This window comes from Neolamprologus multifasciatus, chromosome 3 (genome assembly GCF_963576455.1).
Source record: "Neolamprologus multifasciatus chromosome 3, fNeoMul1.2, whole genome shotgun sequence".
Lineage (NCBI taxonomy): Eukaryota > Metazoa > Chordata > Actinopteri > Cichliformes > Cichlidae > Neolamprologus > Neolamprologus multifasciatus.
The window spans coordinates 37951649-37979494 of record NC_140441.1 but is presented as its reverse complement, the minus strand read 5'-3'; the positions used below and the strand labels follow the sequence as shown (position 1 = coordinate 37979494).

At 37.8% G+C, this 27846-nt stretch overlaps 3 protein-coding genes across 3 annotated transcripts in view; 2 read left to right on the top strand and 1 right to left on the bottom strand.

The window, feature by feature from the left end:
• Positions 1 to 27846, top strand: part of LOC146523034 (uncharacterized) — a 102260-nt gene that overhangs the window by 72719 nt on the left and 1695 nt on the right. Inside the window, exon 28 of the mRNA XM_085154638.1 lies at positions 27801 to 27833. Coding sequence (XP_085010764.1) covers positions 27801 to 27833 — 33 coding nt within the window. The remainder of the gene's footprint in view (positions 1 to 27800; positions 27834 to 27846) is intronic.
• LOC146523036 (butyrophilin subfamily 3 member A2-like) lies at positions 110 to 5991 on the top strand. Its single transcript, XM_085154656.1, has 9 exons — positions 110 to 388; positions 737 to 1078; positions 1385 to 1678; positions 1772 to 1897; positions 2154 to 2272; positions 3714 to 3830; positions 4358 to 4516; positions 4726 to 4833; positions 4928 to 5991. The coding sequence occupies exons 1-9, from the start codon at positions 325 to 327 to the stop codon at positions 5078 to 5080; spliced, it is 1482 nt and encodes a 493-aa protein (XP_085010782.1). The 5' UTR covers positions 110 to 324; the 3' UTR covers positions 5081 to 5991.
• On the bottom strand, positions 13529 to 15266 carry LOC146523035 (low affinity immunoglobulin gamma Fc region receptor II-like). The gene is made up of 4 exons (XM_085148105.1): positions 15245 to 15266; positions 14919 to 15173; positions 14220 to 14465; positions 13529 to 14058 (listed from the first exon to the last, which is right to left on the bottom strand). Exons 1-4 carry the CDS (start codon positions 15264 to 15266, stop codon positions 13910 to 13912), a joined length of 672 nt encoding a protein of 223 aa, XP_085004231.1. The 3' UTR covers positions 13529 to 13909.

Below are 27846 nucleotides of genomic sequence, written 5' to 3'. Positions count from 1 at the left end.
TAATTGTTATTTAATCAATATTTTTCAAATAAATATGTTTTTAATGTCTGAATTTATAGGTTTCATTTTCAAAAATAACAACTATGACATGGTATCAGAGAATGTCAAAGAAACAGTTGTATAATATACATTTTAGTCAATCATTTCATAATTACAATTTATAATAGAAAAATTATCCAAAAAGTAACTGTCACTTAAACCTCAAGGGCATTCGAATTGAATGTGAAATTATGAAACTGACTTGGCCATATGTTATTGTTTTATTAGTGACTATTTCTTTGAATTATTCTTTTTTTTCCATTTCAGAGCTGAATAATTCATCGGATGGCTGGACTGTCCTTTTATTCTCTCAGTAACTGCATTCTGCATGTCCTTCTTGTACATTATTGTAGGTAACCTCTAATATAAGATCACAATTATTATTTGTGTGTGTGTTTTTAATTAGTGGCTCAAATTGTCTTGTTTAAATGGCACATATACATTTTTCATTACTTTTTTTCTTAAGAGATGTAATTTTGGTAACTATATTTAAATAATGTATCTACATTATAACTAAATGTGACATAGTTAAATTACATGTCATGATGACAAATATGCAGAGGAATTAACATATTTGTTGTAAAGTATTAAAGTATTTTGAAAATTAAAATGTCAGCAAGGAAAATAAATCTTTCAGCAGGATTTCTTGGAAGTTCTCATTCATAAATAAATAAATTATCTGATCTTTTCTTCTCAGGTCAGTCTCGGTTGATTGGTCCAAATCAGCCAATTACTGCAACAGCTGGAGAAGACATCCCTTTGCAATGTCACCTGGTACCAGGAGAAAATGTTGCTGCGATGACTTTGGAGTGGACAAGACCTGACCTGGACCCCAGATTTGTGTTTCTGTGGCGTGCAGGTCAGGACCTCATAAATATGAAAAACCCCTCCTACATAGGTCGATCATCATTGTTCACTGATGAGCTGAAACATGGAAACATTTCACTGAAACTGTGCAAAGTAAAACCTGCAGATGAGGGCAGATACAGATGTCACATCCCAGACAAGAATGAAGAAGTTTTTATTGATCTTGTGGTCGGTAAGTGAACAAATTATATACATTGTGAGTACAAAGTGCAGTTAAATTAGGTTGAATCAACACAGTTTTGAGTTATTGATTGTTACTCAAGCTTGGAAATGAAATATAATTATAATATGAAAATATTTACTATATGATTATTGACCAAATAAAAAAGAAAATCTGAATTATCATTAAAAAATGAGGCAGTGCGAATGAAGTTTGTATCAGATATCCATTATTAAATTATTATCTTTACATTTGTGCAAATATATTTTTATTGATTTGTATTAGTGATCAGTATTTTAAATTGGACATTTCATTCAGCATCGAGTGCTGTCTCCTCACCTGTCATCAGCTTAGAAGGGATTGACAGAGACAAGACAGGAGTGATGTTAGAGTGTAAATCTGAAGGTTGGCACCCAAAGCCTGAGCTGCTGTGGTTGGACGGTGAGGGAAACCTCCTCTCTGCTGGACCTACAGAGACCCTCAGAGGTCCTGATGGCCTCTATACTGTCAGCAGCAGAGTGACTGTGGAGAAGAGACACAGCAACAACATCACCTGCAGAGTCCAACAGAGGAACACCAACCAGAGCAGAGAGACACACAGACATGTTCCAGGTAAATATCGGTTATAAAATTGATGATGTGCTTAATTTCAGCCTAAATCAAAATCTGTTGAAATAACATGTAATTCTGTGTTTATTGTTTCAGATGAATTCTTTGAGCTCACATCCAGTTCTGCTGCTCCCATTGTTATTGGTTTGGCTGTTAGTTTGGCTGTAAGCATCATCTTGATCTTGATTGGAGTCTTTTTCATCTGGAGACAAAACAAAACAAGTAAGATACAAATTGATTCACCATGCTGTCTAAATTAATATCTCAAGTTATTCTAACAGGTTTTGAAGCAACAGAAAGACACATTTGTGTAAATTACACTTATTTTTTTATAAGCAGCTAAACATCATTGTGTGTTATGAGATAAGGCATAATATATGCACTTCATAATTTAGTTTAAAATGAGATGATTATATGCTGCATTATCATTTTAGCTAAAGAGAACATCATATTGTAATCTTGTCTATGCTTTTAACAGATGTCAGGAGAGCTCACTGTGATGCATGTAAAGAACAAGAAACAGCAAACCGCTGTGAAAGTGACAAAACTGAAAGAGACCAAGAGCAAGATAAGCTCATGTCACAGGACATCATTGCAGTGAGTGATATGAAAGAAACACAAGAACATGAACAGACAGACAATTTTGAAAAATAATCAGGATATTACATGTATATGGGGAAGAAAGAGTGTGAGTGGAAAGAAAAGAGAGAAAATGAAAATGAAAATGGCACAAATAAAAAGAATATATGAATAGCATGTCCAGGGTTAGCTAACAGTGAAATAAATCTTTTAGAGCAATTATACATGACAGAGAAATAGTTACCATCTTCTGTTATAAGAATAGATGATATTTTTCTGCCGTCCTGATATTCACATCTTTTGTTTTGTCATGTGTCATTGTGCAGTTTGTTATGCAGGATCTCACAACAGAACTTTTTATATTTTCTCTAAGTCTAGAGCACTTCCCAAAACTCAGCAACTGATCACTCTTAATCTCCACAGTTTCTCATGAAGAAGAGTCCAGAGTTCTTCTGTAACTAAAAAGCCATATTTCCACAAATCCACAAAAGATAAAACTAAAAAGGAAAATCACATGTATTCACTTTTAAATTAAAACCTTACATAATACTAACATGTTTAAGCTATAGAGGCAGGATGGTGGTTAGCATAGTTGCAACAACACAGTCCTGGGTTCATACTGTTAATTTCTTAAATGAAAACTGTTAAAGTTTGCATATTTTGTCATAATCTAAAGAGAACATTTGATAAAAGCACTGACACTTTATAGATGAGAGATAATAAAATTAATTCAGTCAGTCTTCAGTTTGATTTTAAAATTTTATTCTTGCCCTCATATGCAGTTACCTTAGTTTAGGGTCAGTTAGAGGTCAGATTCTCTGTGCGAGCTCTTTTAAGAAAGAGCGATTTGAAACAAAACACAAGTGCCTCAGTGGTTTTCAGACTGCTATGGTTTAACAGTCCAGATAGTTTTGTTCAGTCTCACATTTGTGTTGATATATGTTTGTCTGTCAGCTTGAGCAAAACCAACATCCAGATGACGAGATATTTAAGAGGGCCAATGAAAAACTGAATTACAATTTGAGGAAGAGCCGAAGAAACAAGGAAACACAATTTCACCGTGTCAAGACCAAGTTGATCCATTTCCAAAAAAAAGCCTCTATTCATTTTTGTAATGCTTCACCTCAAAAGAAACCAGGAACCTAAACTCATGCAAAATAAGTGAACAAACACACTACCAAACCAAAGACAAATACAGATAATATGCTACAACTAAATTAAAGGCCACTGAAAACATTTATGTTCCTAATGATTGACATCACTCCCCCTATAACCACGCTCACAGTGAAGATAGAAATGCAATAATATCAAATTATCATCAAAATTCAGAAGAAACCTTAAATGTCTTTAAGATGTATTAAAACAAAAATATGAGCATGAGTAAAACATTTAAAAAATGCAAAAAAATGTTGGGGTTCTTTTCAGGCTGAACATTTGTGTTGATCTGTTTGTTTGTTAGTGCAAGAAAAACCAACATGCAGCTGAGGAGAAGCTGAAGGAGGCAGATGAAAAACTGAAAGAGGCTCATCGACAATTGAACGAGAAAAATGCAGAGATCAGCAACATGAAGAGAGAAGTAAACACACAGATAAATATCCACATTTCCATTATGCTGACTCATATTCATTAACAGAAACCTTATCCTAACACTAACAAACTAATGCACACAAGCTGAAGGAGGCAAATACGCACAGACTGTTGTTTTGAACACTTCAGGACAAACACATTTATTTACTGGGACCTCGCTCTGTCCTCAACCATAAACAAACAAACATGCAGCACATTTGCATGTATTTTACACGTTATTAATGCTTAAAAAGAAAACAAAAACCCAAACTCAGTGTGTAAAAACAGATTTATATTAAAAACACAGACAAAGACTCTACTTTCTGTTATCTAAAGAAAAAACAGGAAGACAACAAGACCCAATGTCGTGTTGTCTTCTTGAGAAACTGGACAGTGAATAAAAACTGGAGATCAAATTTTTTAAATGTTCAAAATATTTTCACTGCGTTTAGCAAACACTGTTTCTCATAGGCTCAAACATCTTGTCCATCTCTCCCTCTCGCACACACTAATCTGCATATGTTGTCTCTCTCTCAGCCAGAGAAAAGCAAACCACATCCTGAGAAATCTCAGACCAGTTTTGAGGAACAGAATAAGAGCGGCTCAGCCAATCACAGCTCAAAGACAGGTGACATCACTGTGGTCAAGGTCGAGAAAAATGGCAGCTATATCTGTCTGAAAAACACTTCCAGTCAGGTACTGCTGCTTACACGCTGATGAACAATGAGTACTACCTAAACACAAACAACGTGTTCCATGTATTCAGAAATATTTTAAAAAGGTCCTTTTCACTTATGTGGATGTAACACACTCATTTATAAACACTTTGGATTTAACACACACTGAACTTTATTATTGCCTCATTCATTTTCCCCCTTTTTTATTCTCTTCTTTTCCTTTTACAGGATAAACTTATGTCAGGTTGGAAGTTAAAACTACAGATCAACAACAGAGAAAGTGCCACATACGAATTTAAAGAAAACTTTATATTGAAAGCTGGAGAGAGACTCCTTGTGAGTCTCTGTGTTACTAGATTTTTCGTTCAGTCTCTCTTATTGTTACTTTTCGCTTGGACATCTGTGACCTTTTTATTGGTTACATTTACAGTTACGGCAAGATGCTGTCTCCAAGCCAATTAAAACTGATGCTGACCTGCTGTGGATGAACATGGTCAACTGGAACATTGGAGACGACGTGAAAATCGACCTCATCAGCAACACTGGAGAAGAGCAGATGCTGTTTAAAAACAAGATCATGTAAAATAATCAGAGTAACTTTTTTGAGGAATAAATTAAATGAGAGCATTATTACATTTTATATCTTTCATATCATTTTATGTCAGTTAAAAATTTTGTGGTTTTATTGAATTAAAAATATGTAAATAAAAAGATCTTTAAAAAGGAGTCTTTACTATTTTGAGGTGCAACACAAAAGTAGTTTAACTGCAAGGTTGTGGACAAAGATGAGACTTTGCTGTGTGTTTTAAAGCTGAAGGTACATGAGTGAGAACTTCACAAAGAGAAAATCTTACAAGATCTCAAGATCTCTTTTTTCTGTTTTACTTTGAAAAGTGATTATTATTATTATTTTTTTTTTTTTAAAAAACATAAGTCACAGCGACCACTCCCTAGTTGACTATTTGCATTAGAGACGTAATTTTTTTGTTTTCCATTCTTTAGCACAGATTATAGAACAGGAGGTGTTTTGTAATTAGCATAGTTAACGTCATCAAGACAAGAGCACTGAATCCAAAGTAGAACAAACAACAGGTTGTTGTACTTTGGATTGATGACTGGCCGAGCACTTCAAGTCCTGATATCATCATCCAACATCATAACATCATACAGCTAATATCCTAAAGTAACAGTTAAAACAGTGCTCAGGATAATTGCATTTGAGTAAAGCACTCTTTGAAGGCAGCACTGTTTTAAGATGTGGTTCACCAACATCAGATATGCTGCACTTGTGCCATCCTTCATCAGATATAGAAACCCTGTGGCTCACCATATCTCCTGTTATTCTGTTGTCTATGAGAAGTCCATCCTTATAAAAATCAGAGAGGAGGTGGGAGGATGTGTTCTTGTTTTTGCAGCTCAGACTCACACAGTTACCCTCCAGCCCAGGAAAAACAGGCCTCTGCAGGATCACAGAGCCAACTGACAGAAAAATGTTTTCATTTCCAGTCATGTTCTCAAAGATTGAATAAAATTACTTTTTACAGAAACTTTCCAGTGACAGTAAAGTTGACAGAGATTTTTCTGTCTCTCCTAATTTTGTCACATGTAAACATTTTCCACTGTTTGATTGATAGGTTACTTGAATACTGCAATATACTGTTGTACCAATTCAGTTAATGTTTTGTTGGGTTTCTTGATAACACGTTGCTTAAAGCACTCCTCAATATAAACTTGCAGACTGTCCCAGATCTTTGCCACTTCCCACCGGAGTGCTGAAGGTAGTGGAAAATTTAGCTAGAATATATTTTATTGCCTTATAGGCTGTCTAGAAATTAACTGGTTGAGAAAACTAATGACCAAAATATAACCAGTAGCACCCCGCCATGCTCAATACTGCTGAGATTCCCATTAAAGTCTTGAGTCACTACTGCATTATGTCTCCCCAATACTTTGCAGATTTCTGTTTCATGTCACATGCTTAGAGAAATCCTTCAGTATTCCTGATCCTTCGCAAATGAGTGGACCCATCAAGACCTTCACAGTCAAAAAAAGAAGTTGAAACAGCTGCTGTCTGTCTGGAGTGATGTGAAAACCTGCATCTAAACAAAAACACAAAGAAAGCAAAAAATATGATATAATGAAAATACAAACAAAAACATTCATTTCTATTGTAAACCTCAAGAAATTCATACAATTGACAAAAGAATTTTAAAAAAAATTGTATAGTATAAAAATTTGTGGAAAAACGATTTACTGCTGTCCTGGACATGTGCACTCAGCAGAATGAATATGAGCATGGCTGCACAGACAATGGTAGAAAAAACACAAAAGAAATAATAACAGTATATTAGACTAAAAGTGTAGTTTTAACTTGAAATAATTAAAACATGAAAAGAAGAAATAAATAAAGGAACTTGTGCAGCAAACACTAATACTAGTGTACTGCAGAGAGCTCTAACCTCCATGTTGAGTTGTTGCTGACTGACTGAGAAGACAAAAGAGAAAATATCATCAACAACAGATATTCACCCAGATACAACATAAAAGAGAAGAGCTAAAGTGGTTTGACTGTTGTCCCCATGATCTTTCCTCCTGCTGATCAGATTAAAAATTGACAGCACAAATTTAAATTATGACAGCAGCAAATTTATATGGTTGTGTGTTGTATATTTCATTATGCTGAATAATAAAATAAGCAAAACATTTCAATTCATGCAGTAATTAAAAAAAAACAGTTTGGACATAAATATATTTTTAAAACACAAGCTTGGAAAGGTACTGTACAGTTTCACTTGGTTGCAGTTTTTGTGTTAATTGGATTCATTATTGTGTCTGAAACATAAGCATTTCCTCCTTCTGCTCTTTCTTCATGTAACATTTCAGCTGCAGTCAGAGAAGAAAACTGAAATCATCAATCAGCTCCAGCAGGTAAAACAAACAACAGAGAAACTGAAGAATCAGGTAGAGAAAAAAAAAAGCATGAGGTTTGTCTTTCAGTTCTAAACATTCAGAATGTGCTGACTCAAATCTCTTCATGAATGGAATGCACATCAATATTGACTCACCAAATATGAAGGTCTGAAATAATAAAAAAAAAAAAGAATCTAGGATATATACAATTTACGCCCAAGCTCCAACATTGTGGCTGATGTCTTCAGATGTTGCTTAAACATGTACACATGATTGTTTTTTCTCATCATGCCATCTATTTTGTGAAATGCACCAGTCCCTTCTGCAGTCCCTTTTTCCTCAAAGATGCTGTTTATTGTTACAGTCAAACAGTTTTGTTTGGTCAGACCTCAGGACATGTCTCCAGAAATTAGGATTTTTGTCCCCATGTGCAGCAGCAAACTGTAGTCTAACTTTTTTATGGTGGTTTTGAAGTAATGGCTTTCTCCTCCCAGAGTAACCTTTCAGCTCCTGGTGGTACAGGACTCGTTTTACTGTGGGTGGTGACGCTGTCTTTCTAGTGTCAGCCAGCATCTTCACAAGGACTTTTCATCATGTCCTGCGTTGTTTCACACATTTCAAACCAAAAATGTTCCTCTTTGGGACTCCGTCTCCTTCCCAAGCGGTTTGATGGTTGTACGTTACCATGTTTTTTATACTTGTGTATTATTGTCTGAATTGATGAATGTGGGACCTTCAGTTATCTGGAAATTACACCAATAGATGAGCCACACATGTGGAAGTCCACAGTTCTTTTCCTGATGTCTTGTTTGATGAAGACACAATAAACTTATTGCATGAAAGTAATAAAAAAAACCATAACTCTGTCTTTATTCTGACATTACACAAATACAAAAAATATGTTATTATTTATTGATCTAAAACAAAACAAAAAAGTTCACTCTGATTTGATGTAGAAAAAAAATGTATTTGTTTTTTTTCTGAAGTGTATGTAAATATCTGATTTCACCTGTATGCTAAAGCAGCAGTCCCCAACCCCTGGGCTGTTTGGTATCAGGCCGCGAGAGTTGAGGCTCGAGTGTGAAATTTATGGTTTTCAGGGTTTTTATCATTTTTATTATCTGGTTTTATTTTGTCCGCGACACCTTAAGAAAATATTGTCGGACATCAGAATCAGAATCAGAATCGTGTTTATTGGCCACGTATATGTGCAGACACATACAAGGAAAATGGCTCTGTTAGATGGTGACTCTCAAGCACAGCAATGTAAATCACACACACACACACACACACACACACACACACACACACACACACACACACACGTCTATATATACATTACACATGCATACATATACATACACAAACATACACAATGCTGTGTAAACCAACTATAAATAACCAATCTAAACTTATATACATAGAATACAGGATGACAGAAATGAAATGAGGTGGAATGAATACTACAGACAGGTCAACTGTTTAGAAGGGAGATGGCGAGGAGAAAGACACTGTTCCTATGTCGGGTGGTCCTGGTCTGCAGGCTTCTGTACCGTCTGCCAGAGGGCAGCAGGTCAAAAAGTCTGTGACCAGGGTGTGAGGGGTCTGCGATGATTTTCCCTGCCCGTTTCCTGGTTCTTGAGAGGTACAGGTCATGGATGGAGGACAGGGGGGCGCCGATGATCCTTTCTGCTGCCTGTACAGTCCGCTGCAGTCTGCTCCTGTCCTGTTTAGTGGCTGCATGATACCAGACTGTGATGTGTAGAAAAAAAATCTAGGATATATTCATTTAAGAATATAAAAAAGTCTGTATGTATACTATTAGTGAGGAAAAACTGTGCTGGATCTTTGGGTCTTATCGTCCTCCACACTGACATTGTGTTGTGGAAAAATAAATCAAAATGATTTTCTGACATTTATTTACACAGAGTAATAACCTTGAACACAGTTTACAATTAGTGTGTTTTCAAATCGTCACTGATCATTAGTTCAAGAAAGTTACAGCCACATACCAAAACATAAATTTTATATTACATTTCTACACTTTTGAGTATTTTTAAGAATTTTTAATAGTATAAAATGTGTATGCAAAATAATATTATAATATTTTAAAATATTAAAAAAAAGAAAGTTCCAAAAACATCACAGATTACAGAGCTGCAGTTTAAGTGAACACATCATAAACTGGAATTATAAATGACCATTAGTGGTTTAACTGTAAAGAAAGACTTAAAACTTGATTTAAATGAAGCTGCTCATTCATGAGAGATTGTTGTTCAATTAAGGAAAACATTTGGTGTCAGACATCTGTAAATCCATCAGCTAATGTTTCTAATGTGGAAAACAATCAGCAGCAGCAGCAGCATTGTTAGGAATAAAGTTTCTATATCTATCACCACACATCACGCACAGACTTTGGAGCTGTTTGATCATCAGACTGGCTGCTAGAATCTTCTCTCATACAGCTTTAAGTGCATGTCTAGTGAAATTTTCTGTTTATAAAATCTGTAATTTGTTGCTTGTCTATCACATACCCAAAGAACAGCCATGATGTCAATTCTGAGGCAATTTAATTGTGTGCTTTATACTTATCAGTGACCCCTTGAGAAAGACCCATTGTCACGTTTTAGTTAATGGACTCAGGCGCAGACCGGGAATCTTTGCAGAGTTAACAATCAGTTTATTTACACAACGACACCAGGTGATACTATTTACAATGTGCTGGAGGGAGGGGGGTCCAGGGTTCCGGGGTATGTGAGGGGAAAGACAGGAATCAGACGCACTCCAAAGGCTCTCTCTCTTCACTCCCCACACTGGGGAAACACAAATCCACTCGTCCACATGGAAACAGGCAGGCAGGGAAAGGTCCGGGGTAGATCTGCACACAGAGACGGGGGTTAATGACGAACAGACGGAAACAACTTTACGGAGTTTAACTCACTAATCGTTGAGAGACTGACGCTGATAGCTCAACGATCCAGCGACGAGTGACACAGTGCTGCCGTCTTAAATCGGCCTTGCGATCATCCCGATAGGCAGCAGGTGCGTGGGCCAGGGGCGGGAGCCCTTAATGAGCACCGCCCTGGCAGGTGAGAGAGAGAGAGAGAGAGAGAGAGAGAGAGAGAGAGAGAGAAAACATGTTGCCTAATACAGGATCAGCTGGTGAGGCACAGGGACCATGACACCCATGGTGTCTACATACACTTTGGAGTCAGCTTCAAAGATGTCCTTGGAACATTTAAACCTATCATGAGGGGATAGTGCCTGTGGTTTAACCTGTGAATAAATCCTGGTTTGTTACATTAACTGCCTTTAAGTACCTTTCCAGGTTTGTAGTAACACCAGAAGCAGCCAAGCTACACGGGACAACTTTTACCCACTCTGAGAACATGTCAGTAACCTGGAGCAATACCTTTACCTCCATATGGTATTAGTTCAATGAAATCCATTTATAGTTGATCACAAGGTTTATCTGATCATATTTGTGCTACCTGTAGAGTTTCAATACCTGTACCTGGATAGGTAGTTACACAGGCAATAGAAGAATTACAAAATAACATTTCAGAAAACACTTTAACAAGTGGCTCTTGATGGAAAGGGATTGTCTGAAATACCGGAATACATTTATGTTTACATCAACAGCTGGTGTGCTTAAGCCACCACACATTCCTTTATATTTTACTAAGGAAATTGGAAATAAGCACAGCAATTTATTGAAATGTGTAGTGTAGAACCACCAGAATGCCAAACCTCTGAAAACCACCAAGGGGCGCCCTTTTGATCCCACCCTGCAACATCAACAGTATTAGCAGTCCTTTCTTAAAGGAGGGGTTAATTTTCACCTCATACTTCTAATTAAAATTACCAGTTACAATTTTAAAAGTATTCAAGATGAATTTTGAGGTGTTTGATTAGTCTGGTTTTATCACATTTTTGACATGTATGAAAACTGGACTGAACAGCTAATTGTCTAGATTTTAAAACTAACCTCACAGTTGTAACCTCACACTTTGTTCTCACAAAGTAAGAAACGCATTGTAGTAAATTAATTACTGTAAAAGTATGACAAAGTTTATCACACCCTCCACAACTGCCTTTGATCACCAGACCTGTAGCCTCCCTCAGTCTTCAGCCCTTGACCTACCATTTTACCCTTCACTTCACCAACTACTTGGTTTATGCAGATTATGTGTCCAACAAAACAAGAGAGTCAGCCACATCAGACCTGCATGCAAATGAAAATTACCAGTGTGGCAACTACACTACGGTCACAATACAAGTAAAATTACACACTTTTCTCATCCACAAACTGGAAAAATGTTTCAGATTAGAAGTCTGATTACTTGTGCATCTACCCATGTTATACATATGATAAGTTACCCGTGTGCATATACATAGTTATATATAACTTAAAACACTAAATATTGTGTTTTACATCTGATTGCCTCAAGGCCTTATGACATCCTCCACTGCACTTGAACATATTCTGATGAAGTTGTGATAAACATTTAATCTTATAATCACTGAACTATATATTTTGCTCTATAGAAACCAAACTAATATAACAGGGATGTTGAGGGTGTTGAGACCAAAACTTTAAATCTGTCTTCCAGGTTTATTCACTGTAGATTTTATAGCTCTGATGAATTCTATTAGCACAAAAGAAGAACAACTGATCTCTGCCAACAGGTTTCCCACAGCAGCTGTGGATTTCTGTCATTTCTTATGAGATGATCTGACCAAAACCAACCCAGACGTTGCTCAACATGTAACTGAAGAGTGCTTGAGGTCAAAGCACTTCATAATAGAGAGACTTGATGTCTGTTATGTCACTGATTCATGTTTAAATAATCAGTTGTTCAACTTGTAACACTTTATTCAATCAAGACTCGGTTAAGTGAAGTAAGCAAAAGCTCTTCTCATCCATCTAAATTTCCCAAATACTAAAATTGGTTTAGTCTTTGTTTAATTAAGTAGAAAATGCATAAATCTTATCAACTAAGAATATGTTGATAATTCACTGCTGTGTCTGATTTATTAAGTTAATTTTATTTTTTGAAAGATTTTTTCGAACTTATTTTAAGCTAGTTAAGCAACCAATCAATTATTTGATCAGGTAACAACTCAAGAGCTAAAGCACTATTTTGGGAACATTTGTGCGTCTGTGTGTTTAATAGGGTTAATATTGTGTTCATCTTTCTGTGTCAGACAAATAGAACTGTGATGTTGCTGTATCTCTGTTATGGTGTTTCAGAAACATTTATATATAATAAAAAAAAATGTTAAGTGAAGTAAGAAATGGAAAAAATTATCTTGATCTTTTAATATTAAATTTCAAACTTAATACTAAAAAAAAATAAAGTTCCAAAACATGTTTCACATTTTTCTTTTTCTGTATGTAAACATATATTTTGTTTCTTTCTTTTATCATAGATGATATTTTCACTTGGTGTCACATAAATAGACCCAAAAGCAGACACTCAACAGCAACAAGTTTGCAGTGAGTTTATTTACGATGAAGTAGTGAAAGTTCACGGCGGGAGTCTCGTGGGGCAAAGTGCCTGAAATGGGAGAGAGAGTGGAATTAGACCATGGTGAGGTTTGTGACAACGAGAGATTAAACAGTGAGAATGGGGGTTTGCCTTACTTGTAGCGCGGGGGGCAGGAGAGCTGTGGATCGAGGGCAGGTAGTTAAGGGCAGTTTCCAGCAGGTGAAGAACCGCAGATGTCCTTACAGGTGGGCGACAGCGTGGGAGGAAACCAGGTGAGGCTTGGATCCGCTGACTAGAGGCGGGCCGCTCTTCAGCAGGGAAGAATAGCTGAGCCCCGATCACCAACACCCGAGTGGATGACCCTGGGATTGTCTTTATATATTTTTCTTTGTCAATTATTTTAAAACAGTTAACAAATTTAAAGGTGAATGAATGAAATGAAAGTAGTAACTGAGATCCACACCCCTCTGTTGGGTCATTTTATTTTAAAATATATTAATATATATATAAGTTATTGTTCTTGCCATGCTTACTATTTAGCTGCAGAAGATACACTGACATGTAGAATTTTTAAGCCACAAGCTGGCACTGAAATGATCACACTGATGTATTTTAACTCTACTGTGAACAAACATTTTCTCATGCGGTTTGTATCTAAGAAGTTAAAATTACTGGAGCGTCTGCAGCATCTAAAATAATCACACGCTGAGTAAACTGAGATACTGAGAGGTCTTTAAACATGCTCAGCAGGCCTGTGGTTTTAAACTCTTCTGTGCATGACAAGTTTAACAGCAACCAACAAAGTCAACGGAATAAAAAAGGAAAAAAAGTATATAGTAAAAAAAAAAACTGAAGTCGAAGTATTTTTTTTTACAATATTTGCAATCACCTGTCATAGTGTAGCTCTTATAATTGTCCAGTTTACTGCACTGTTTTATTATCTAAATGTTAAAACTTCCAGAACATTCTCCATTAGTCATCAGTCCGTCATCTTTATATACAGATACCATTTATGTGTGTGTAACACTGAGTTTTCCAAAGTGAAGTAATCCCACTAATAACAGCAGCAGAACCACCATCACGATGGTAAAAATAGTCCTCAACATTAGGAACACCTGGACGGCAGAACAAGAAGATGAGCAGGTCTCTCTGTGAAGTGCTGCAATGATAAAAAATACATCTGCTGTAAAACAAATAAGGTTTACCTTTAAATGACAGAATGGGAAAACTGATTGTCTCCACTTAATTATATTTAGCTACACTCTAAAATTATAATTTAGTCTAGCTCTTAATGTCTGATTCAAATTGTCTGATTTGTACCTGTGACAGTCAACAAGCTCTCTGGTGATTCTCCAGTATTAAAGATCTTACACTTGTAGAGTCCTTCATCAGACCTGGAAACTTTGTGGATGGTCATCTCTCCTGTGTAGCTGTTCCCGATGAGGAAGCCATCTTTATAGAAATCAGCTGTGAGGTTTGAAGTCTTTGTCTTGTTCCTGCAGCGCAGAGTCACATTGTTTTCCTCCTCAACGGGGACAACAGGACTCTCTAGGACTACAGAACCAGCTGAAAAACAAGACTTTTTATCATACAGATATAGTTACAGATACAGAAATCTGTAACATTTCAAACCAAACAAGCAAAACACTGAAATAATAAGTGGAACATTTTTTTAGTTAACAGCTGCCATGGCAATGAAATTTTGGACTCATTGATAGTCACTAATTTTAATGTTAATTTTTATTAATAGTACATAAGATTGAACAAATACTGTGGCTTGATTCATCAATATTGTGGCAACATTTGAATGGAATCATTATGATTCATTAAAATAATTAAGTTAAATGCTGTTTGCAATAAATAATCACAATAATAGTTCCGAATACTATAGTTATAGATACCAATAGAACATTTTTATGTTAGAAAATGTTTCTGAATGACATTTATAAATCCATCAGGTCATGAATGACCTCATCTTTTCATAATAAAATAGATCGGTGACTCGAGTGTTAAACATACGACTTATGGTGATGTTGACACTAATGCTTTTCTCTCCTGCTCCAGTCTCACACCAGTATTCACCGCTGTCTGTTGCATAGGCTCGATGAAGCGCACACAGTAGTGTTGGTGAGCTCTCATCACACGCTGAAATGAAGGCCTCAGTATTTCTGATCCCTTTTAACTGAGAAGCTCCATCAAGACCCTCACAATGAAAGAAGACAGACTCCAGTTCAAAGAACTGCAGTCTTTTTGGGACGATGCGAAACACAGCATCTTAACCAGAAATAGATCAAATGTAGTTACTGTATAGAGTAAAGGAACAATCAATAATTTCTGTAGTAAACAAAAGTTTGTAGACAAAATCATGTGATTTAAGAGAGAAACTTGCCCAGCTGCTTACCCCTGTTTTCAACATGTGCGGCCAGCAGAATAAATACAAGTAACACTGAAAAATTAAAGAAATTATCATCCAAAGAGTTTGTTACTGCAAATATAAACTCAGTTACGAATGAACTTCTGCACACGACCTCCTGCTGAATATTTATAAATTATGACATTTTAATCTGTCAGACCTTCAGTGAGTTTTATTTAATGCAAACTGTGAACATACTGACAAACATGACAAAGACCAGATTGACAGAAACACTGTAATTAAATAAGTTTCCAATGTTAATGCTATTAAAACCATTTGTGGAAGTTTTATTCACGGACACAGAAATATGTAAAACCAGAGAACTCACTCATTGTGAAGCTGACAGCTGTAACCTTCATGTTGTCCTGCAGCTGAATGTCTGAGCCTGAAATACAGCTGCTCGGTACTGCAGATGAAAACTTCCTCTTCCTGTGCAGTTTGACTTTAATAACATGAAGCCTGACTCACTGTGGTTCTACCAGAGAGCAGGTTAAGGACAAATAGAGTAGTTAGAAGTTTGATACTGACCACGAGCTGCAAAAACAAGTCCAGCTGAAACTATTCTTTACATACAGATGAGTTACAATATATTTGTGTCTTTGTTTTAGGTTTTGAGTATTTATAGCTTCCTTTAAATTCAATCTGCAGATTAAACAGCAGTTTAAGATTAATATCGTGTTTTAATTTGACATTAACAAACAAATTTTACAGTTTTTGACCTCTACTACTCCAGTCTGCACGTCAAAGTGTCCTTAAGAAATATATTAAACGCCCAAATGCATCCACCAGAGTGTGAGTGAATGTTAAACTGCTTAAACACCAAGTGCTCTATGAATGTCTGTGTGATTGTATCAATGAGGCTTGTAGTAAAAACAGCTATGAGCACTCAGTCAGAGTAAGAAAGACTGAGAATGCATCATCTATATTTATTCAAAGTATAAACTGTATTTATAAATGTCTCACATGTGAAGTCTCTTTAAACCACATACTCTATTGTTTTTATTACATGTGATTAGCTGTTGTGTGTGCCATGTGTCATGTGTAGTGTTATCTGATTACTGTTGAGCTCATAGTGATGAAAAGTGTGAGTGACATTGCTTAAGGAAAGTCACCGGTTACAGTAATGTTGAATAAACACACGGGATGATCCATGTCTGGAGCAAATTATGGCAATAATTGTGGTTTAATGATTTGAGAAAACCTGCACAGGATACTTGTCTTCGATGCTGAATACTTCATTACTCTTATGATCTACAATTGTGTGCAAGTGTGAAGTTTGATTTACCTTCCAGATCTTGTTTTCCAGGCAATGATGGTGTGTATGCAGGCTCCTGGCAGAGCCAGGTGTTAAGCAAACCTAATATGCAAAACACACTGACATCTTTTATTGCAGGGTTCCAGAGCTACTCCGGAGGAGACGCCCTGATGTTGCATTGGCAATGATCTAACTAACCTTTTTCTTTAAGAAAGGAGCCTAGTTCTAATGAGTTGACTCATGGGAGTGTCCATGCATCAAGCGGAGGAATTCCAGGTTTAACATGAAACTATGTAACATGAAACAATGTTTTCTGTGTTTTCCATGAGTTTTTCATGATGATTTTCTCCACGGCTTTTTACTGTGACTTGTGGGATTAACATGTTATGGACAGGTATTAAACATCTACAGGTGGTAAATCCATGTTCAGATGAGGGTTTGAAAATCTAAAAGTGAAGTTCACTAAACTGAAAGGATAAATGTGGATTGATGTTGGTTGATATATTTCCCAAATGGTTAGAAGTTTTTCCTTCTAGTAGGGAGATACAAGTGCCACCCAAGGCAGAGTATTGCTGGAAGAAATCATCCTGTGGTGGGGCGTGGTCTGCGGTGGCGTGCAGGGAGGGCGGACGCACCTGCACGGCATCCGCAATCACGCTGCCACGTTAAAAACACGGGGACTCAGGTGTGTGGGGTGTGTGGTGTGAGGTGTTTTGTAAATAAAAATGTCTGAAAACACTGATCCTTGGACCCGCCGTGCCTTATTCCTGCCACAGTGGTGCCGAAACCCAGGAGGCGGCACGGCGGGTTCTTGTTGAGTTTTCTTCTTCTTCGGCCATGTTCTCTTAATAATGCACACACTTGGTTGGTTGATTACTTTTCCCGTTTCTTTTAATGTTAGCAACACAGGAGGGAAAAACCGTACATACATCATCAGTTCGTGCTTCGGAACAAGGGAACAGGAAGTGACGTAATCTGTAATCACCAAAATAAAATCCTTTCCAAAATAAAATGACAATCAGAAAACGTCTTTCACAACATAAAATAAATTAATATATTTACTCATGAGAACACAAATCTAACACCCCCCCTTTTTCTCATGCTGTTAACCCATAGCATCTTATGCATTTCCAAAGAACCATTTTTGAAACTTTCTGAGTCTCACTCTTGTAACTGGTTTTGTTAGTATGTCTGCAGCCATTTCTTCTGATGGACAGTGTTCAATGCGGATTTTCCCTTCATTTACCGCTTCACGAATGAAGTGATATTTCACATCAATATGCTTTGACCTCTGTCTGTTCACTGGGTTTTTACTCAAAGCAATGGCCCCTTGGTTGTCCCCAAACAGTTTTGTACATGTGTACCTTTTTCTGTCCATGCCGTTTAACAGTTGGGTTAAGTACATGCTTTCCTGAGTAGTGGTTGCAAGACCAATGTATTCAGCTTCACATGTTGAGAGTGCCACTGTAGGCTGTTTCTTTGTTTTCCAAGATATTACTGGTCCCTTTTTAGTAAGTGCAAAACAGTAGCCTGTTGTACTGCGTCTGTCTTTTACAGAGGATGCCCAGTCAGAGTCACTGTAAGCAATTAGATCTAGATCCTCACTGCTTTTCTTAAAGATCAGTTCAAAGTCATTTGTGCCTTTTAGGTATCTGAGGACTTGTTTTGCCATTACTAAGTCCTCTCTCGTGGGTTGAGCTAGTGTTTGAGATAGTCTGCTAACAACCCAGCTTATATCTGGTCTCGTACACGTCATGGCATATATCAAACTGCCCACTATTTCTCTGTACTCTCTTGAGTTAACAGTCTCATTTGCATCACTTCCTCCACATGTAGTAGTGTCCGTTTTTAGTTCACATGGTGTGGATCTGGGTTTGCATTCAGACATCCCAAAGCGTTCCAACATTCTTTGAATGTACCTCTTCTGATTCATCCTGATTTCACTCTCTTTTTGTATAAACTGTATCCCAAGAAAACTGGATATTTTCCCCAGGTCTTTCATGTTAAACTTTGACCTCATTGTTTCTTTGAATGTGTTTAACAAGTTAGTATTGCTAGCCGCAATGATCAAGTCATCTACCCAGATGATAACCAGTAGAGTTTCATGTTCAATGTCCTTCCTGTATACACAGTGATCAGAAAGGTTTCTTTCAAAGTCATTTTGTTCAAGGTAGTCATTCAAGAGTTTGTACCAGTTTCTACCTGATTGTTTTAACCCGTAAAGGGATTTCTTTAATTTGTACACCACGTTTTCTCCTGACTCTGTTTGCTCAAAACCTTCTGGTTGGTCCATGAATATGTCTTCCTCAATGGGAGCATGCAAATATGCAGTTTTAACATCCATTTGGTGGATAATAAGATCATTCTGGACTGCTATTTGCATTAGGGTTCGCACAGATGTCATGTTTGCTGTTGGTGCAAATGTCTCTTGGTAGTCTATTCCTTGTGTCTGGTTGTAACCTTTTGCTACAAACCTGGCTTTGAATATTTGTCCTTGTTCATTTTCTTTGAGGGCGTAGACCCATTTTCCTCCAATGGTTTTTCTACCAGTAGGTAGAGTAGTCAGTTCAAATGTGTCATTCTCTTTCAGAGAGTTGATTTCTTCTGTCATTGACTGTTTCCACCTTGGTGCCTCTGGTGACATCAGCGCCTCTTTATAGGTTTGGGGGATTCCACAGGTTGCTCTGTAACAATAATCAACACTTACAGAAGTTACATTTGCTAAATCTCTGCAGTTAGATGTGTAATCCTCTAAATATTTAGGAGGTTTCCTTTCTCTGTTAGGATAGCGCTCAGTTTGGTTTTGCTCATCACCCTCATTTCTTTCTATGTCAGGGTTTGGTTCATTTGTGTTGGTTTCCTCTTCTCTAGGAGATCTGTTCTCTGCTGCATTTTCATTTTGTTGTTCTGTACTTTCTTTTGAAGGCAATACATGCTCATAAGTCTGAATTTCTGTGTCATATTCATCAGTCTGTGTTTGTCGTTCAACAGTGTTCTTCTTGATAAATCTCACAAGTCTGTGTTTTGACACTTTTCCTGTGTGAGGGTTATAAACCAGGTATGCTGGGCTATTTTTACTATAACCCACAAATATTCCTTTTTCACATCTGGGATCAAGTTTCTTGTGATCATGTATGTATGCATAACAGTCTGACCCAAATATCCACAGTTTTGAGAGATCTGGTCTTTTCCCTGTTAACATCTGATAAGGTGTACTTTTAGTTCTGTTACTGTAGCATCTGTTGCGGATGTGTGCTGCATTTTGAATGGCGTAAGGCCATAATTCTTTTGGCAGCTCTTTTTCTAGTAAAAGACACCTCCCCATTTCAAAGAGAGTTCTCCATTGCCTCTCAGCTGTGCCATTCTGATGGGGAGAATATGGCGCAGATGTCTCATGCTTTATACCCTTTTCCCTTAAAAGAGACTGGAAGGAACTGCTTGTGAACTCGGTGCCATTGTCCGATCTAATGCACTTAACACTGCCATATGGTGCACAGTCGGCTAGAAACTTTGCTGTGGCCTCTGTGGTGTCACTTTTCTGTTTTAGAAAGTAAACTGACACTGCCCCTGAAAAATCATCCGTAAATAATATGGCGTATTTATGACCACTTTGGCCACTTGGTTCAATGGGGCCGGCTAGATCAGTGTGCACCAACTGTAATGGCTCATTCGCTTTTGGGTCGCTTTGTCTGTTTCTGTTGTTAGTGAACTTCCCTTCTGTGCACACATTACAATCTAACATGCCACTGCCTGTGATTTTCATGCCATCTACAACATCAGGTAGCTTTAACACATCACTAACATTACAATGTCCTAAAATTTTGTGCCATGTTTTCACATCACATGCCAGATTAACAGTGTCACAGGACATCATGTCATTGAATGATGTTTCATTGTTTACCGTTTTCAAATAGTAGAGTCTGTTGTATTCTTCGATGGAGAAGACTGTCCCATCTTTGTTCACTAGTTCATTCTGTCCCTTCTTGAAGACCACCTGTGCTCCATAGGTTGTAGCTGCCTTCACTGAAAATATGCTCTGGGGGTAGGATGGGATGAACAGAGCATCTCTCAGTGTGATGGTGGTACAGTGTCCTTGTATGTCCCGTAGAGAGACGTTGGCATCTCCCCTCTTGAGTGCGACGTTGTTTGTCCTGGATCCATCAGCGAGCTCCATGTGGTGTTTCTCAGGATCAAAAGTCTCATGAAACTTTATGAACTTGTTCTTCTCCGTAATGATGTGTGTAGTAGCACCACAGTCCACCATTAGTCCTTCTCTTATTATGTCAGTAGGTAGAAGTCTTTGACTAACTTTAAATACAAAAGTCTGCTCTTCTTTCTTGTCCTCTTGTTTTACTACAGTTAGTTTTGCATCATCTCTGTACTTGGTTTTTCTTCTACATGTCTCATCACTGTGTGTCGAGCTTCTATGGTAGCTACACCACTTAGGTGTTCCCTTTTGGCGACAATCTTTTACAAAATGTCCGCGGTTTCCGCATCCATGACAGGTGATTGATGTTAAATCAACCTTCATCACATTATCCGCTTTTACTTTGTTGTCAAATTTCTCGGTTTCTCTTGCGGTGGTGTGCAGGGAGGGCGGACGCACCTGCACGGCATCCGCAATCACGCCGCCACGTTAAAAACACGGGGACTCAGGTGTGTGGGGTGTGAGGTGTTTTGTAAATAAAAATGTCTGAAAACACTGATCCTTGGACCAGCCGTGCCTTATTCCTGCCACACATCCCAAGGGTGGAATCTCCTGACTGAGACTGGGTGCTGATCAGAAGTCTTCAGAGACCCAGCAAGAAGCAGGGACCATTCATAGCAGAGCTGACAGCCCAGGCAGTAGTTGAGGTCAAAGGTCATGCGGTTTGGGGCCCTACTAGTCATTGAGAAGATTCCAGAACCACAGCAATAACCATAAAGCTGTGTTGGAACGAGAGGGTGAGGGGCAGGGCCGTGCAGAGAGGTTTAAAGGGGCGGGTGCTCAAAGTTAAAAAGGGGCACATTGAACCAGGCTGAATAACAACAACACACATTCATCAAGAATCTAATATGGGCAACAAGGCAAAGCAAACGTAGCCGATGTTTTACCTGATGGGTACAATGTTGATGTTGAGGGGTTGCTGTGGATAGTGCTGGAGGGCAGGGCTGTGCTGATCTGAGACTGTAGACATTAAAAAGTCCATAGGAGAGATGGTAGCTTATTAAACAAGTGTCATGAGATAATAACAAAATGCAAAGATTGGTGACAGCGCTTGGAACCATAAGGCAACAAAAAACTGTGAGAAATAAATTAGGCTCTGCCTGTGAATCACTCTTTGCTTCTCTTCTTCCTTCCATCCCATCATTTCATATATCACTCTCCACTTGCTGTCTATCTGAGAACAAGGTACAACTTGCTATTGCAATAAACTATAATCTAATTATCCACACCTAACAACTCTTGCACTTAATCTATAATAAAATGATGACAGAAAAATGTTATAGCTGGTACAACTGGTACATGTGCTTTTTGTAATCCAGCTGCTGCCTTTAGCAGCCTCACACAGCTCTACTGTTTCCTCCTCATGTCCTTACCAGGCATGTCTGGACAATGTTATATCATGAGTAATATTTTTTTTTAAAAATCCATCTAAATAAAACACACACATGCACGCACACACAGTGACATTTTAGACCTTCTTCAGAATACTGTATATACTATGGGCATCACTGTGCTGATTCAGAATCCTTACATTATTATTTATTACTAGAGCTACAATAATAAAGCAATGAGGAGGGGCAAGTAATAAATATGAAATAATGTCATTATGATGATTCCATTTGTTTCACTATCCACTCTGTGCAGGGGGAAAGCTTATTAAACTGTAGAGATACAATCATTTTACTGCTGTAAAATCCAAATTTTGTCTTATGTAAAATATAAATCTAATATAATCTGCTTCTTAATGTATGTTCTTTAAAATACAGCCTGTGTTTTTTAATATATTATAATTATAATAATGCATAATTATGTGGACATGCATATTAGATCGTTTTTTAGTGAAATATAATCCCTCCAGAAAGGCAGGAAATGCTCTGTAACTTACTTTAAAACTAAATATGTTCCCTAAAACGGTGACAGAGCTACAGACCCATGACAGCCTTACACAGGTAGCCAGCAGCTATGACCAGCACTACTTCTGCAGTTAATAAAAGGACAGGTAATGTTTGTCGCGCTGTTGCAAACACAGCACGCTCGTTTGTTTCAGTTCGTCAGTTGCAACAAGACAGCTTACCAATGTGTACGTAATAAGCTAATACTCCTGGGTGCTATACACTACAGTGTACGCTGTACACCTACTTACTGGTTTTTGTCACATCAGTCTGTGTCTCTGAGTTAACTTGTGTTTCTCCTACAGCTCCGGACCGCAAAAAATGCGCGTGCTCTTTGTGAGCTCGTTCCCGGCTCGTAACCAGCGCGTTCTGCCGTCAAGGGCGATCATTGGTTAAATGTGATCATGTGACTGATGCAAGCCAGATCCTTTTATTTAGCAAAACTGTGATTAATAGTTAAATATTATTGTTGAGGGGCACAGACAGGACTCTACACCACACACACATTAAAAAAAATATATATATATTTTTTTTTTAAAAAGTTGCCTCAACAAAAGGGCACTTTGGGCACCCATCAGGAAAGGGGCGGGTGCTCAAGCCCCTCTAGCTCCCCCCTCTGCACGTGCCTGGTGAGGGGTGAAAAGAGCGCCCTCCTCCAAGAAGAGCGTGCCAAGCTCCAACTCAGCGACTGCAGAGCAGACTCTGTGCCACCCAAGAGGGATCATAAATGCAGATGACACCTTATTAAACAATCAGGCAGTTGTGGCTGAAGTAGTTCCGTGTGGTTTTGTGTTAAGGGGGTCGTTGGTGTGACATTTCTAATCATCTTATAACTGATATGCATTTACATGACTCTCTGAACATCACAAACTCTGTTAGATTACTGATTAGAAGTGACTGGAGTAGTTATAGCATGCAAGTTTTACAGCAACCTAACTAATAATTATTTGTGTATATTTTGTAGGGTAGCTAGACTGATTTTCTAGCATGTAAGTTCCTGATGCGTAAGTGCATTAGGCCCTCATTGTCTGAGTAAACATAGTAACAACAGTTGTGAGTTCTTTTGACATGTGTACTCAGCTTTGACACATTGTTTGACAGCCTAAAGGGATTTTGATAGGTCTCAAACATGCTGGAAGCACCTAAGGATGAGGTTGTTCTTCTAGAGTTAAATGCGGTTGTTTTGGTTTCCCCAATCACTGATGTGGGGACAGTAAAGGGTTTACACTGTTTAGATGGGTCTACAGTAGTAAAGAGTGCAGCACACTGCATAGATAGAGAGGAAAGATCTCTCTCAGATCTCTGTTGTAAATGTTGCTCAGAAGTGTTTAATTTATGTTGGCTGTGTGGAAATTCATGGCTACGTCCGGGTTGTACCCCAGACTGTAGATAGCACTAACACTGAAGTTAGTTTATGTTTGTGGTATTCACTTAGGTACAGATATAGTCACTGTCCTTTATGGCAAACATCTGGACAGGGCAAAGTAAATGGCACAAAGGAGTGTGTGTGTGATGTTTGGTGAGGCATTTGTGCCTCAATCCCTAATAACACTGGGGATGAGGGTCTTTTACAGAAACCGTTAATAAAATGGGAAACATGGGTTGATGAATTTAATGATAAAGTGGAAAATATATCACACTGAAAGACTTCCTTGTCTAAACAACAGGTTCTTATGAAAGAGCAGCTTGATGTAACTAAGGTTAAAGTTTTCTTTTGCAGATGAACAACGAAGGCTGTTTCATTTCTGTATATGATCTCATATTGTGTTTTCTTTTATGATATAACTGCCATCCTTTGATGAAAGGGTGGAGACTCAGATGGAGCGAAGATGACCATAAAGTGTGAATTTGTTTTTTTCCTCCTGATTATAGGGAGGATGCACATTATGGAATTTCTTTGAGCACCAATTGTGCTGATGTTATGTTCAGTAGTTAGAAAAGAAATCTCCATGTTTTTATGTGATTCTTAATTGTGGTATCACAAAGGGTGGAATGTGGTGGCAGATTTCTTTTCTCATGTATTAATTACATATTTAATCATATCACATTCGTTATAGTAATATCACTTTCTCATTTTACCATAGTAAGAGCACTCCTGCCACTACTTTACATGCATGTGGAAAGTTAACACAGTGAGGCCGTTGTAATGGGAGACATTAAACAGATAGTGAGACTCCTGCTTATCAGGGATGTAAATCCTCAGGTGAAGGCTAAGCAGAAAACAACGTCTTAAGTCTCTCTGTGAGGGAGGAGGCATACCCCCCCCCTCCCCCACCCCGTGAGAGGGGCCAACATGTAAGAGTTTGTGGATGTTCTTTGTCTGTGACTCTGTATATAAGATGTAAGGGCGGTGGCCACAATTCAGAGATGGTCCTAATGTTTCACTGGGATGCTCTCTCCACATTGCAATGTGTTTATTAAGCCCACTTCAAATCAAGCTCACTGGGTGAGTTGCAGGTTATTGTTAATATTTCCATAACACAGCGTTCCATTTTCAGCCATATAACTCTTAGAATATGTTGTCCCTATGCTTACTTGTATTTATCAATTTAAAAGGAAATCCTTCAGCCATTTGAAAATCCAACTTAACTAATAAGCCATGTCTCCACATCAGGTCATGCTTTTTCAATATCAAAAAATACTACTACTGCACCTTCTTTATTTACCTGTGCTTTTCTAATTTAGTTTTCTAAACATAAAATCAGATCCATCAGATCCTCTGGTAAACCCACTTTGATACTGTGATATAGAGCCTTTACTTTCTATGTGAGACATCAATCTATCATTGATCATTCTCTCCATTATTTTGCATTTGTTAGAAGTCAATGCTATTGGTCTGTCATCCACTGGTTTTGTTTCATCTTTCCCTGGTTTGCGTATCAGGATTATCACTGCTTCCTTCCCACTCTGTGCTTGTTTCCCACCTTTCCAAATCTTATTGTAGACTTAGTAAGACATCCTTGGATGCCTCACTATGGTGATTCATCGTTATATAGCAGATCTGGTCTTTTCCCGAAGTTGATATCTTGGATTTCTTAAGTGCTCTGTTCAATTACTTTTTTGTAAATTACATACTGTATTTAGTAAATCATTAGTGTCTTCCTCTTAATAATTCTTAATTCTCAGCCAGTGTCCGTTCTTTTCCTCTTTTCCTTTCTTCATCAATATTGTCTGAACTGTGAATTTTAGCAAATTATTTTGTCATCACATCAGCCTTCTGTTCATTTCTAATTGCTTTTATTTCTCCATCACCCAGGATTGCATCCCCATATTCTCTTTTAATCCCATTAATTTTCCTTATCACTGACCATACCTGATTTATTTTAGTCTGTCTTCCCAATGAATTACAAATATTCCTCCACAAATGTGTCTTTGCATTTTTTATCATTCTTCTCAAATTACCCTGTAACCTTTTATACTCAATAGGATTCTGAGTGCTATGATTTCTTTTCAACATTTTGAAAGCTTCATTTCAAGACTTAATGTCTACATCACATTTCTTTCTCCATCACAATAAGATCTTCTTCTTGGTCTTACCTCCTTTCTTCTTTATTAATTGATTTGTTGCTTCCAAAATGGCACAACACAGATAAATGTAAATCATCAGCATCAACATGTAAATCAGCTCTTTGTAACTGCTGTTCACTTATGGGCCTAAATGATTCCCAGTCAGTGCTACTGAAATTCCACCTCTCTACTGCTCCTATTTCATACTCTTCCACATCAAATTTATTTCTGTCATTATAGGATAGTGATCACTGCCTATTGTGTTTCTTTCTGTCAAGAGATGTATTCTAAAGACACTTCTTCAGCTGAGAGTCAGAGAGTGGAGACACACACGCTGCAGTTTTTACTTGCAAGGGCGGTCACAGAGCGCTCGCACCCGAGAGTGGAGGCTCAGGGACTCGAGCTCTGCCACTGCTCTGGTCTTTATTTATATACAAAGGTAATACAACAGTGAATACAGTGAATACACTTGTAGGAATGTTGTGCGTATGTGGGTGTGTGTGAGTGTGTGTGAGCGGGGAAGCGACTCTTCCTGGTACGAGTGAAACTGCTTGTTCAGCTCTTATTATCGCTTGTAGCGAACAACAGTCCAAGTCATCAAAAGGTGCAGTATTCTATCATATGTAAACTTATATCATTAAAAGTTTATACTGACTACTAAGTACAATTCTCCATTGACACTTTCCATCTACTAATGTCTGCTACTGACTCTGAAACCAAAGTGAGATCAGTTACTGATTCTGTACCCGCTCTTACATTCACTCTATTTCCACTTCTATCATTGAAACACATACCTAATATTTGTTTTCCACATGTTCCTCAGTTACATTTCCACTTTAAGGTCTGCAGAACACTTTATGGAGTGTGGAGAAGAAGCTGTTAGAGTCATGTGCACTGGTGGTTCACCTGACTAACAGCTGAAGTCTGACACTGTAACCTTTTTGATTTAGATTTTTCTTTGTGGGCTCAGGTTTACAGACTAAGGCTACGTCCACACGTACACGGGTATTTTTGAAAACGGAGATTTTCCGTTTTCGTTTTAAAAAAATAATCCCGTCCACGTGGCGCACAGTGTGACGTCAAAAAAGGCGCACACCTTTGACGCTGCGTTTTCTCTGTTTGTCCCGTCCACACGTAAAAAAAAAACTGAAAAAAAAGAGTTTTCGAAATTATCCACCCTGGCAGGCGTTTTTAGAAAACTCCGTTTTCAGTGACCGAAAACGCCGTTTACGTGTGGAAGAAAGGTGCAAACGCATAGAAAAATCTGCGTTTTCAAAAATACCCGGGTACATGTGGACGTAGCCTGAGAGGTGCTATGAGGTGGCAGAGCAGACTAAAACATATTACAACTCCACTGTAATAAAACAGAGAAATTATAAACAGACAAGACTTTAAACTGTTGTTGGGAGGAGTTACATTCAAATGATTCTCTGGAGTTTTTGTTTATTTACATTAAGCCAGTTGTATTTAAATAAATTGGAGCTTTAAGTGGAGCTTTAGTGAAGTGTGGAAAATACACTGCACATCTGGAAGTTCTTCACAAAAAATATTTTTTTCCTCCAAAAAACGTCTTTCACTTCCTTTTCATAGCTGTGATCTTTGTTTTTATCTCTCTTCTGTCTTCCAGTTGGTAAAGCAGCTCGAGGAGGAGAAAACTGAGGTAAATCTTTGTC